Genomic DNA, 14839 nt, shown 5'->3' with positions numbered 1-14839 from the left:
TATTACAGTCTGTTTATTCTTTCCGTTACTCTAAAACGTGAAAATTAAGCAGATTCTTCTGGTTTTTGCACAGAGAAGAAAGGCAAAATTCAATAGCAGTTAAAAATCCACAGGTATCTTTAATCTTAAGAAAACAAAGATAAAATATAAATTCTAGTATGTTTACAGATAAAATATCTGTACTTAAAGACTGTTAAAAGACTGTTCATTCTAACAGTTTCTATTTTTCTAACCACAATATAAAAATATTTTTATTAGTGTAAATGAAAATTACCTTCTGAAAGTAGCCTCTTTTTAGAGTTTTATCTCGAACTTGTCGGAAATACACATATCCATAAAAATAAGCAGGATCCTTCTATGAAAGAAGTGACAAATACAAAAAATACATATATTGCCATCCTTTGTTATTAACATCAGGTTCCTTTATAAACTTGAACTGAGATATCAGGTGTACACAAAGAGCTAGTTACGCTTTTCCATCAACACAGACAATACTCATGACACTAACTGCCAGAGAAAAACCTGCTAACTTGCCCAAAGATGTAATAATCACAACTAAAGCACTAAATCAGATTTTCTCCCTATAACTTACTCAGCTTATGTTCTTTATCCCTATCTGTACTAGTTAATAGAAGTTATGAAACAAATTCTATGTTTTCCGCAAAGCTATATTTAGTGTTTTTTTTTTTTTAAAGATTTTATTTTTTCCTTTTTCTCCCCAAAGCCCCCCCGGTACATAGTTGTGTATTCTTCGTTGTGGGTTCTTCTAGCTGTGGCATGTGGGACGCTGCCTCAGCGTGGTCTGATGTGCCATGTCCGCGCCCAGGATTCGAACTAACGAAACACTGGGCCGCCTGCAGCAGAGCACGCGAACTTAACCACTCGGCCACGGGGCCAGCCCCTATTTAGTGTTTTTTTAATTCTGCCTACAATTCTGGGCTAGGGATCAGTCTTAACAAAATGAGGTATGCTAATGTATAATTTCAAGAGAGGAAATATAAGGAGTTAAATGCCAATCTGAATCTTGCATAGCCAGTTACATTTTTACCCAATAATAATGAAACACTGGAATGTTTGTCAACATAAAATTTGAAAGGTAATTATACTCCAAAAAACTTAAGAAGTTTTTATATCCTAAGGGAATAAACTTTGACCAAGTTCCTTATCTGACTGTTATTATTTAAACAAATATTTATTGACCACCTACTTTGAACAAGGCATTGTGTTAGAGAAGATAAAAAGATGCGTTAAGATATAGTTCCTTAGGGAGACCACAATCTAAGAATGGATAAGAAAAGGACAAAAATTATTATTATATAATAGCGGGGTGGGTACCATGAAGAAAGCACAAAGTGTTAGGAGGAGGCCAAGAGGGAAAAGATTACTTCAGTCTTACAGGAATCAGTAAAGATTTCATGGAGGCCACTGTTTTTGAATTGGGCATTGAAGGAAGAATATGATTTAAACAAAGACAAAGACATTCCAGATTTAGAGGGCCAGGAATTTGAGCAAAAACATGCAGAGAGAGAAAAATACAAGCTATCTCAGGAAAAAGTACATAGTTCAGGGGCCGGCCCCGTGGCTGAGTGGTTAAGTTCACATGCTCCGTAGCAGGCAGCCCAGTGTTTCGTTGGTTCGAATCCTGGGCGCAGACATGGCACCGCTCGTCAGGCCACGCTGAGGCAGCGTCCCACATGCTACAATTAGAAGGACCCACAACTAAAATATACAACTATGTACCAGGGGGCTTTGGGGAGAAAAAAGAAAAAAAAAATAAAAGATTCCTATTTAAAAAAAAAAAAAAAAGTACATAGTTCAGTTTGGCTAAAATACAGCACATGTAAAGAAAGGAGATGAAGTTGGAAATTGGAAAGGTAAAGGTCTTGTTTTGAAAGGCCCAAAAAGTGAGAACAAGGAAATGGTACCTATCATTAGCTCTTTATTCATTAAGCAATAGGTAGTCATTTTAGATATTATTTATTTTTTATATAATATATATGTACACTTTAGCTGGCAACACTGAGTAAGATATATTGCATTGGAAAAAACAAGAGATAGGATGTCTTTGGGCAAATTTCTTATCCTCAATAGCCCTCAGTTCCCTCATCTGCAAAAGGAACTCTCTCAGAACTCCATAGGAAAGATTAATGAGATAAGGTACACATTAATACAGTGCCTAGACATAAAAAGCTCTAATAAGTAGTAACTTATCACCAGTTGAAGTAATATGTCAATAGTGATTCGCAGAAGATCATGGAAAGGAGTAAAAAGCTATAAGAGATATTTCAAAGGTAGTATCTTTGCTAACTGGAAGAGAGTTCCTGTCATTAGTGGAACCCGAGAGGTAAACTACAAATGCTGATTTTAGGCAAATGATGTCAAGTTCATATTGGATGTGCTGATACAACATCAGATAGAAATGTTCTTCAAGTTGGGGCTGGCCCCGTGGCCGAGCGGTTAAGTTCGCACGCTCCGCTGCAGGCGGCCCAGTGTTTCGTTGGTTCGAATCCTGGGCGCGGACATGACACTGCTCGTCAAGCCACGCTGAGGCAGCGTCCCGCATGCCACAACTAGAAGGACCCACAACCAAGAATATACAACTGTGTACCGGGGGGCTTTGGGGAGAAAAAGGAAAAAATAAAATCTTTTTAAAAAAAAAAAGAACTGTTCTTCAAGCAATCAGAGATGTAACTGTAGAGTACCAAACAGAAACCTACACTCTGAAATCATCTGAACTATTAAAATTGTTTTTAATAAACAATAACTGTAAAAGAAAGCTCATTAAAAAATCAGAAAGAGACAACTATAATTCTATCATAAAGTAGGTAGGGATTACCACAGAGAATCTTCAATTCTGGGTGATATGTACTGGTAGAGTACCCCCCCACTTTCACATCTAAACAAAGAGTTATTAACAAATGAAAGAAAATTACCTAAACATTCTAATCAATTTCCATAATTCACAACAGCATTACAATATGTTTCAAGAACAGTAATTTTATAAAGTCTTTCATTCACATGCCTAATCCTTATGAATCAGACGCACTTAGGAAATTCAGTGGTATAATATAGTATCAAAACAAAAGCAAGCTATTTCTGAATGCTATATGAGGTACATGAGTAACTGAATTCTAAATTTTCCTCTCACACGGACATTCTTCTATTACTACTTTTCCAACCTTTAAGTAAACTGGTAAATCTTTGTCAAATTGATCCAGGAGACAATGCAGTGACACCCTCCTCCCAGAAGACTGTCGAAATCTGAAACAAAACTGGGTATCTCCAAGACAACCTAATGAAAACAAAAATGAAAGAAATTAAGGATAGCATAGTATAACATTTATTTATCTGGTTTCATCAAAGGTAGGAGCTGAAAGGGTCCTATCAAACATTTAAACCCATTCAATCATGTTTTAGAAAAGAAAAAAGAGATCCTGAGAGTTTAAGTACTTGCTCAAAGCCAACTTTGCTAGCTAGAGGCAGAGTCCTTAGTAAAACATGCATCTTAAACTCCTAAGTCCCTTTATGATTTTTCCTATTCCATTTTCCCCACGTAACTAAAATTTCTTGAAAACTGTTTGCACGTAATATCGATTCACAAACATAACAACGAGCAAAAGAAGCCAAATACAAAAGAACATATATTGTTTGAATCCATTTATATAAAGTTTTTTTCAAAAAGCAGGCAAACTAAACCATAGGATTTAGGGATGCATTAGTGGGTGATAAAACTACAAAGAAAAGAAATTCACTACTGTAAGAATCAGGACAGTGGTTACATTTGGAGGGGAGAGGAAAACAGTGTTTGAGAGGGGTCATGAGGGAGCTTTTGAGGTTCTGGCAAAGTTCTATTTCTTGACCTTCAAATGTGTTTGTATAAAACATATGTTTTATATTTCACAATCAATTTTTTTTAAAAGACATAATAGGGGCCAGCCCAGTGGTGTAGTGGTTGGGTTCATGTGCTCCACTTTGGTGGTCCAGGGTTCACAGGTTCAGATCCTGGGTGCAGACCTACACACTGCTCATTAAGCCACACTATGGGGGCATCCCACATACAAAATAGAGGAAGGCTGGCATGGATGTTAACTCAGGGATAATCTTCCTCAAGGAAAAAGAAGATTGGCAACAGATGTTAGCTCAAAGCCAATCTTTCTCATAAAAAAAAAATTGTTAAAGAAATCTGTTAAAGATATAACAGATTCAAAAAGTGCCCAAGTAACAGCCATAATATTCTAATCATTTTCATTAAAAATAAAGTTTTTAAATTTTAATCATTTTAGCAAACCCTTTTGATTTTTGTTTTTTGGTTTTTTTTGAGGAAGATTAGCCCTGAGCTAACATTGACTGTCAATCCTCCTCCTTTTGCTGAGGAAGACTGGCCCTGAGCTAACATCTGTGCCCATCTTCCTCCACCTTATATGTGAGATGCCTGCCACAGCACAGCTTGCCGAGTGGTGCCCAGTCCGCACCCGGGATCCGAATCAGCGAACCCTGGGCCGCCGAAGCGGAATGTGCGAATTTAACCGCTGTGCCACGGGGCCGGCCCACTAGCGAACCTTTTAAAACACGTAAACTTTACCTAAACTGTCAGGCAATAATTACAAAAAAATGTAAATACTCTAAAAAGTAAGAGACACGTGAAGAAGCTTGTCACTCAAATTCTTCCCAGTTACTATATTTAGAACTAATAAGATTATATTAAATATAAAATGTGTTCAAGATGTTATTATTACTTATTACACACAAAAGTACCTATATTTCATTGGGACGAAATTCTCAAGAAAGGAAGTAGAAACTCAATAATACGTTAAAGTTTTTTAAAAGGCAAGTCAGTATGTACACCTAGATGCAATTATAAAAACTAATATTTCTTTGGTGGTGGTGGTGGAGGGAAGAAATAAAGGGAACTGGAGGGTGGGTCAATTCAGTTTCTTGTTACAACAGATAGTCTAAAAATAAGGAAAACACATGAAACCTGAGATGATGGAAAACACTCCTAACATTGTTTTAGTTCAACAGATTTATATACTGATGGCTCAATTTTTCTCTTTAGAAGACATTTAAAACTTTCTTTTTAAAAAAGAAAGAAAGAAAGACAGAAAAAATCCACCAAGGAGTACACACTAATTTCTCTGAGACACATAGTAAAATAGAACAAGAAAATGCAATGGATTTTAAGAGACGTTCAGATCTGAAAAATGTAAGGAATGCTGAGCTTTGTGGAAAGAAAGTAATAAGCTTCTATAGCCTTAAATCCCTATCCACCTGGCTCCATTCCCACATCATGGGCATGCTGTGAGACTTTTCCAGTGACCAGCTGCACTCGCAAGCTGTAGAGAATTGTTCAGAAAGCTGGTTCACCAAGTCAAAAAGGCTTTAGCCATAGTGTTTTCGTGAACTGAGGTAAATGGTTCCCATTTTACGTTTCAGAGTTCTGTCCCTTCACACACTAAAGGTTACTAAAGAAATAAAGGTCTGGCTGGACCTTTGTTCTCCATCCTGACCTCACCATTATCGTGATAAGATTGGCAACCAGATTTTGTACATTTGCCTTGTGGAAAACGATACCTAGGAATGGCAGGGCAATCCTGAACCCTACAACCTCATCAAAATTAAATCTACATTGTTAGTATGACCCATTCAGTTTGTCTATATAACAACAGACTGTAGCTCTACATAAGCAACACAATGATTACATGTGAAAGATGGCAACGATTACATGTGATCATAAGAGAAAAGTTATGATCTGCAGAAAAAGGAGCTACAATCAATAGGATTTAGTCCCAGGTCCATCAATAATTAGCCTTCCAGAAGTCACTTAACCTCAAGGTCTCAATTTCCTTGTCAACAAAAGTAAAGAGTATCATAAGATAATCACTTTCAGCAGTTATATTCAATGATTCTAAAATAAAACTCCACAACTGACCTACAATTGTACTGAATTCCAAGCATCTTACCCAATATAGTAACTAAGAAAATTAAAGATCTACAAAGATCCAAAAGGATCTAGAAGTTATGCTATGCACACCACAACCTTCTGATTATTAACACAAAAATGGGGGAAAAATTTTTAATACAAATGATTTTTTCTTCATATAAACCAAGATATAAGGAATAACTTACACAAATTTTGAGATTAAATGACAGCTCTCCAAGGAAAACAGATCTTAACACGAGTTCTTGATCAAGAGCAAGATAAATGCTTTCCCTTGATAAAGTTGCTGTTAAGGAAACGGCAACTCTGCTCGGCTTTAGGAAAAGTTCCATTTTAATTAATCTAACATTTACTAGCCCAGAAAACAGAACTAATAATCCGACACTCTTTAAACCAAGATAATCTGTAACCTTCCTCCATCATCCTTTTCCAAATAACTAAGTTCTTACAACAAAAATCAAATAGAATCCTAGGTCAAAATTATTTTCATTATTTTGTGATAATTTCAGAAGTGACTTTTTCCCCTTGCAATATACAAGTTCAGCACTAACATTCATTGAGTGCTCACTCTGCGCCAGGAACTGTTCTAAACGCTTTAGATATATTAACTCGTTTGGTCTTCATGCTTCTCAGGTAGGTCTCATTATTATTCCTGTTTATGATGAGGAAATCAAGGCACAGAAGTGCTATTTAATCATCAAACAAACAAATCTGCTTAACAGCAGAAACCCAAGAAATCTGATTCTGGAGCTAGTGGTCTTGACCACTACATCATACTGGTTCTTTCAAGTCAAAATGGACTTCAAAAGATTACTTCGATTTATGTGAAATATCCAGAATAGGTATGTCCATAGAGAACAGAAAGTAGATAGGTGGTTGCCTAGTACTGGGGGGATGGAGGTGGGTGGGAGGAAAATGGAGTATGGAGTTTCTTTTTGGGTGATGAAAATTTTCTAAAGCTGATTGTGGTGACAGTTGCACAACTCTGTGAATATGCTTAAAATCATTTGTATACTTTACATGAATTATCTCTCAATAAAACTGTTTGCTTTCTTTTTAATGCTATTTCACTGCCAATTGGAGCAGAGATCCAAAGCTTCTTTTCTTCACTCAGAAAATAAAAGTCCTGGTAGTGACATCAGCATCAAAGCAGAGTGAGCTCTTCCCCTGGACTCTCCCCTCTAACATATAACCTAAAGGACATTCATACACCAACAGAGGACATATACACATCACAAAAGACATCTGGGAGATCCATGCAACCATATGCCTGAAGGTGGTGGTGGGGCTGGATCCTCTGGAGGAAGTAGAAGCTGATCCGCAGGAGCTCCATGGAGAGAGACAGGCTGTGGCAGTGGGAAGTGCACAGGTGAGAAGGGCACCCCTTCACCACCTGGTACTCCAGCTGCAGAATCGTCAGGAGCATGGTGTGGTGAGCGTGGCGATGGCAGCGGGGAAAGTGTGCAGCCCCAGAGTTGTCCAGAGCTCAGTGCGGAGAGAGTGGCAGCCACGGAGGGGAAAGAGCGCAGCTGAGAGAGATGCCCCAGCCCTTACCCAGTACCCCAGCCCCAGATTCATCCAAAGCATGGTGCCGAGAGTGTGGCAGCCAAGAGGGGAAAGAGTGCAGCCCAGAGAGGCATCCCCGCCTGGTACTCCAGCCCCAGTCATCCAGAGCACAGTGTGGAGAATGTGGCAGCCAGAGGGGAAGGTGCATAGCTGAGAGAGGCGCCCCATCCCCGCCCGGCACTCCAGCTCCAGAATCGTCCGGAGGACGGTGCAGAGTGTGTGGCAGCAGTGGCAGAGAAAGGGAAAGTGCACAGTGCTGCAATCACCCAGAGCTCCATTCAGAGAGACAAGCAGGGGCTGGGGGAAGCAAAGTACCGCTCCGCCTGCCCAGTGCTCCAGATCTGCCATTGATCAGTCACTCAGAGAGAAAAGCAGTCAGTGGCTAGAGCCCCTGCTTGTGCCGGGCCCAGAATACACAGGGCCTGATCCCCAGCCTGTGGTGGTACATGGCAGCTGTGATCTGATAAGAACACCATGAGGAAGCAAAAATCTACCCCACCAAGCAGTATGAGTAGGTATATTAAAGTTCCAATCAAGAAGGAAAGTGACAAGTACCCAGAAACCAACCCAGAAGGCAGAGAAATCCATAACCTAAACAACAAAGAATTCAAAACAGCTATTATAAAAACACTCAACAAGTTACAAGAAAACACAGAAAGACAAATTAACTTATTCAGGAGCTTCTTCACAAAGGAGATTGAAACCATAAAGAACCAATCAGAATTGCTAGAGATGAAACCAACAATGGATGAAATGAAGAAGAATCTAGATTCCCTAAATGACAGAGTTGACAATATGGAGGAGAGAATCAGCCAGTTAGAGGATAGTACTACAGAAATGCTTCCGAGGGAGGAGAAGAGAGAACTAAGACTAAAAAGAAATAAAGAAGCTCTCAGAGAAATATCTGACTCAATCAGGAAATGCAACATAAGGATTATAGGTATTCCAGAGAGGCAGGAGAGGCAGAAAGGAGCAGAGAGCTTGTTCAAAGGAATAACAGCTAAGGACTTCCCAAATCCGGGGAGGGAGCAGGAAATCCATGTGAAAGAGGCCTCCAGATCTCCTAACTTTGTCAATGTAAAAAGACCCACTCCAAGGCATATAGTAGTGAATCTGGCAAAAGTCAGGGACAAAGAAAATATACTAAGGGCAGCAAGGGAGAAGAAAATAACTCACAAAGGAACCCCTATTAGGCTTTCAGCAGATTTCTCAGCAGAAACCTTACAGGCTAGGAAAGAGTAGAAGGACATATTCAAAATCCTGAAAGAGAAAAACTTTCAGCCAAGAATACGCTATCCAGTGAAAATCTCCTTCAGATATGATGGAGAAATAAAAACTTCCCCAGATAAACAAAAGATAAGGGAGTTCACTGGCAGAAGATCATCCTGCCTAGAAGAAATCCTCAAGAAGGCTGTCATACCTGAAAAAAAAACAGGAAAGAGGCTACAAAGCCCTGAGCAAGGAGATGAACAGGTAGGCAATAATCAGAAAACAGTAGCTCTCTATCAGATCAGGTTAGTAAACACTTAACTTTAACATTAAGGATAAAGAAAAGGAAAACAACAAAACAAAAATGATGTCATCATTTTAACCACAAACTCACAACACAAGATGGAAAATGATACGACAGAAATAACTTAGAAGGGGAAGAGGAAAGGGATAGAATCAGTATAGTCTAAGGAAATAAGAGGCTATCAGAAAATGGACTATCTCAACTATGAGATTTTTTTACACAAACCTAAGGGTAACCATTAAACAAAATAAGAACAGAGACATTTACAATAAACAAGGAGAGAAAGAAGACAACCAACAGAGAAAACTACCTAATCAAATTGGTAGTACAAAATATATGGGACAAGAAACAAAGGAAATGCAGGAGAACCAGGAAACGTGATAAGACAGCAGTATTAAGCCCTCATATATCAATAATCACTCTAAATGTAAATGGATTGAATTCTCCAATCAAAACACACAGAGTGGTGGGATGGATTAAAGAACAAGAGCCAACAATATGCTGCCTCCAGGAAACACATCTCAACTCTAGGGACAAACATAGGCTAAGAGTGAAGGGATGGAAGACAATACTCCCAGCTAATGGCAAACAAAAGAAAGCAGGGTTGCCATACTTATATCAGACAAAGGAAACTTCAAGATAAAACTGGTAAACAGAGACATAGAGGGGCAGTATATAATGATAAAAGGGATCTCCACCAAGAAGACATAACACTTAATAAACATGTATGCACCCAACAGAGGAGCACCAAAGTACAAAGCAAGCATTAACAAACCTAAGAGGAGATATCCAGACAAAAAGTCAACAATGAGATAGTGGACTTAAAAGAAAAACTAGACCAGATGAACTTAATAGATATATAGAGAGCACTCCATCCAAAAACAACAGAATATACATTCTTCTCAAGCGCACATGGAACATTCTTGAGGACAGACCATATATTGGGAAACAAGGCAAACCTCAATAAATTTAACAAGATTGAAATCATATCTACTATCTTTTCTGACCATAATGCCATGAAAGTAGAAATCAACTACAAGAAAAAAGCTGGAAAAGGAAGAAAAACACGGAGACTAAACATGCTACTGAACAACGAATGGGTTGTCGAAGAAATAAAGGGAGAAATCAAAAAATATTTGGAGACAAACGAGAATGAAAATACACCATATGGGATGCAGCAAAAGCAGTCCTAAGAGGGAAATTCATAGCAATACAGGCCCACAATAACAAAAAAAAAAGCTCAAATAAACAATCTTAAACTATACTTAAGAGAATTAGAAAAAGAACAAACAGAGCCCAAACGCAGCAGAAGGAGGGAAATAATAAATATTAAAGCAGAAAGAAATGAAATTGAAACAAAAAAGACTGTAAAAAGGATCAATGAAACAAGGAGCTGATTCTTTGAGAGGATAAATAAAATTCACAAACCCTTAGCCAGACTCACTAAGAAAAAAGAGAGAAGGCTCAAATAAAACTAGAAATGAAAGAGGAGAAATTACAACAGACACCAAAGAAATACAAAAGATTACAAGAGAATATTATGAAAAACTATATGCCAACAAATGGGACAATCTAGAAGAAGTGGATAAATTCCTAGACTCTTACAACCTGCCAAAACTGACAGAAGAAATAGAGAATCTGAAAAACCCATCACAAGAAAAGAGAATGAAACAGTAATCAAAAACGTCCCCAAGAATAAAAGTCCAATACCAGACGGCTTCTCAGGAGAATGCTGCCAAATATTCAAAGACAATTTGTTACCTACTCTTCTCAAACAATTCCAAAAAATTAAGGAAGACGGAAATATTCCTAACACATTCTATGAAGCCAACATCACCCTGATCCCAAAACCACACAAGGACAACACAAAGAAGGAAAATTACAAGCCAATATCACTGATGAACATAGATGCAAAAATCCTCAGGGCCGGCCCCGTGGCCAAGTGGTTAAGTTTGCGCGCTCTGCTTCAGCGGCCAGGGTTTTGCCAGTTCAGATCCTGGGCGTAGACATGGCACCATTCATTAGGCCATGCTGAGGTGACATCCCACATGCCACAACTAAAATATATACAATTAAAATATATACAACCATAAACTGAGGGGATTTGGGGAAAGGAAGCAGAAAAAAAGAAAAGATTGGCAACAGTTGTTAACTCAGATGCCAGTCTTTAAAAAAAAAAAATCCTCAACAAAATACTGGCAACTTGAATACAGCAGTACATTAAAAAGATCATACACTAGGATCAAGTGGGATTCATACCAGGGACACAGCAATGGTTCAACATCTGCAAATCAGTCAATGTGATAGACCATGTTAACAAAAGGAGGAACAAAAACCACATGATCACCTCCATAGATGCAGAGAAAGCATTTGACAAGATCCAACATCCTTTCATGATAAAAACACTCAATAAAATGGGTATAGAAGGAAAATATCTAAACATAATAAAGGCCATATATGACAAACCTACTGCCAACATCATACTCAATGGGGAAAAACTGAAAGCCATACTGCTGAGAACAGCAACAAGACAAGGGTACCTACTCTTGCCACTCTTATTCAACACAGTACTAGAGGTTTTGGCCAGAGCAATTAGGCAGGAAAAAGAAATAAAAGAAATTCAAATAGGCACTGAAGAAGTGAAACTCTCACTATTTGCAGACGATATGATTTTATACATAGAAAACCCTAAAGAATCCACTGGAAAACTATTAGAAATAATCGAGAACTACAGCAAAGTTGGAGGATACAAAGTCAATGTACAAAAATCAGTGGCATTTCTATACTCTAATAACGAAGTAACAGAACAAGAACTCAAGAACACAACCCCATTTACAATACTAACAAAAAGGATAAAATATCTAGGGATAAATTTAACCAAGGAGGGGAAAGACCTATACAAGGAAAACTATAAGACACTACTGCAAGAAATCAATAATGACATAAAGAAATGGAAAGATATTCCATGTACATGTATTGGAAAAGTAAACATAGTTAAAATGTCCATACTACCTAAAGCAATCTACAGATTCAATGCAACCCCAAGCAGAATCCCAATGACATTCTTCACAGAAATAGAACAAAGAATCTTAAAATTCATATAGGGCAACAAAAGACCCCGAATAGCCAAAGCAATCCTGAGAAACAAGAACAAACCTGGTAGCATTGCAATCCCTGACTTCAAAACATATTACAAAGCTATAGTAATCAAAACAGCATGGTACTGGTACAAAAACAGGCACACAGATCAATGGAACAGAACTGAAAGCCCAGAAATAAACCACACATATATGGATAACTAATCTTGGACAAAGGAACCAAGAACATACAATGGAGAAAGAAAAGTCTCTTCAATAAGGGGTGCTGGGAAAACTGGATAGTCACATGCAAAAGAATGAAAGTAGATCATTCTCTTTCTCCATACACAAAAATAGACTCAAAATGGATCAAAGACTTGAAGTAAGATCGAAAATCATAAAACTTCTGGAAGAAAATATAGGCAGTACACTCTTGGACATCAGCCTTCAAAGGACCTTTACAAATACGATGTCCACTCAAAGGAAAGAAAACAAAAAATAAACAAGTGGGACTTCATCAGACTAAAGAGCTTCTGGAAGGCAAAGGAAACCAAGATTAAAATGAAACAAGAAGCCACCAACTGGGAGAAAATATTCGCAAATCATATATCCCATAAGGGGTTAATCTCCATAATATATAAACAGCTCACACAAAGAACCACAAAGAAATAAACGACCCAATCAAAAAGTAGGCAGAGGATATGTACAGACATTTTTCCAAAGAACATACACAGATGGCCAATAGGTACATGAAAAGATGTTCAACATCACTAATTATCAGGTAGATGCAAATCAAAACTACACTTAGATATCATCTTACACCCTTAGAATGGCTATAATCACCAAGACAAAAAATAACAAATGTTGGTGAGGTTGTGGAGAAAAGGGAACCCTCACCCACTGCTGGTGGGAATGCAAACTGGTGCAGCCACTATAGAAAACAGTATGGTGATTTCTCAAAAAACTAAAAATAGAATTACCATATGACCCAGCTATCCCACTACTGGGTATTTATCCAAAGAACTTGTAATCAACAATACAAAGAGACTTATGCACCCCTATGTTCACTGCAGCATCATTCACAATAGCCAAGACATGGAAGCAACCCAAGTGCCCAATGACTGATGAATGGATAAAGAAGATGTGGTATATACACACCATGGAATACTACTCAGCCATAAAAAAGACAAAATCATCCCATTTGCAACAACATGGATAGACCTTGAGGACATCATGTTAAGCAAAATGAGCCAGACAGAGAAAGACAAACACTACATCATTTCACTCATATGTGGAATATAAAGAAACTTATGGACAAAGAGAACAATTTAGCAGTTACTGGGCAAGGGTGGTGAGGTACAAGGGGTACAGGGGCACATTTACATGGTATTTGACAAATACTGATTTACAACTGAAATTTCACAATGTTATAAACTATTTAGACTACTATAAAAAAGTAAAAAAAAAAAAGTCCTCCTGAAAAACACCCCTCACTGAGTTCTTGAACTCACTGGTCTCTGTGCCATACAGTTCATTCAAGTAAGTAGCCAGTCCTTTCAGTCATGGCTCCTGCTACATGAATGTCAGGTGGTATGCCACGAAGAGCTCTCCTCCCATTTTAAAACTTTCAAGGGTACTGAGTATTCTGCAAGCTTCTTTTACATCTGCCAATCAAACCAAGACTGGAGAGCTAAAGGTAAACAGAGGGCACGTGCCTATACCAAAAATATCACTTAGAGATTTGAAGAAAAAAGGTTAAATGTTTTGCCTAAAGAGAACAGACAACTTTAAAGACTACTTCTATATTAGTACAAACACAGCTACAGAGTGAATCAGAATGCATAATACTAAAATAAAACATGAGACTTCAAGAGCTAGCCCCATCTCTTGGTCTTCGGCTCTACGTAATCACTCTCCCTAGGACTAGAGTGGTTGAGCTGAAATTGCTGAAAAGCAGGACTTTAGACTAGAGCTTCTCAAAGTGTAGTCCACAGACTGATGCCGGTCCACAAACTCTTGTTACTAAATCATGATGAAATAGATATCCAAACAGATACTAAGCAATCAAAAACCCTTATAGCAATTTGATATTGCCATGACAAATGTGGACTTTTATTTTGCATTTCTTTGGTTTTTCTCCCTTTCGTTTTTCTAATAATTCATTTAAACTGCATTTTATAAAAGCACTGGTCCACAACAGATTAGAAACTTAAAAAAATCCAACTGGCCCTTCAATACAGATAGTGTCAGAAGCACTGCTTTTGCCACTGGGAAGTGTAAAGCACATGACGATGCTCCCGCTGTTTACAGAGAAGAAACTGGGTGAGACAAATATTGTCTGCATGTCTAATCCATCCAGAGCAAGAATTAGTCTTTTCCTCAGATTCATAATTACTTGAAACTCTCTCTACTAATGCTGAGTTTTCTCTCTGGACATGATTAAAACATAGTGATTTCAGTCCTTAGGTACCCACCACTGCTTAAGCCTCAGGAACACCTACATCCATATTATGTTAATGGTAAACAAGAAGGAGAAAAAAAATCTGACAAATATTTATCAGAGAGAAGACATTACTTTAAACTTAGGCTCCTAAAGATAAAAGCCATTCAAATGGAACAAGAACTTGAAACCTAAAAACAAACCAAACAAAAATTTTTCTAAAGTCATAGGATCTAAGGTGTATGTGAGTAGAGGATGGAGGAGGCAGAGGACTGTCAAATTATTCCACTGGGAATCCCAAAAGC

The 14839-nt window shown here is 38.0% G+C and overlaps 1 protein-coding gene across 5 annotated transcripts in view; it reads right to left on the bottom strand.

The window, feature by feature from the left end:
- The window catches only part of DENND6A (DENN domain containing 6A), a 63570-nt gene that overhangs the window by 31573 nt on the left and 17158 nt on the right, over positions 1 to 14839 (bottom strand). For 3 of the 5 annotated variants that reach the window (XM_023620211.2, XM_070237331.1, XM_023620213.2), the window contains 2 exons: positions 3180 to 3292; positions 275 to 355 (listed from right to left, as the gene is read on the bottom strand). In XM_023620211.2, the coding sequence (XP_023475979.1) occupies positions 275 to 355; positions 3180 to 3292 (194 nt within the window). The remainder of the gene's footprint in view (positions 1 to 274; positions 356 to 3179; positions 3293 to 14839) is intronic. The other 2 variants (XM_023620212.2, XM_070237330.1) reach the window with 1 other exon arrangement.

The sequence above is a fragment of the Equus caballus genome, chromosome 16, assembly GCF_041296265.1.
Source record: "Equus caballus isolate H_3958 breed thoroughbred chromosome 16, TB-T2T, whole genome shotgun sequence".
Lineage (NCBI taxonomy): Eukaryota > Metazoa > Chordata > Mammalia > Perissodactyla > Equidae > Equus > Equus caballus.
The sequence above is the reverse complement of the archived record's forward strand: the minus strand, read 5'-3'. Positions and strand labels throughout refer to the sequence as shown.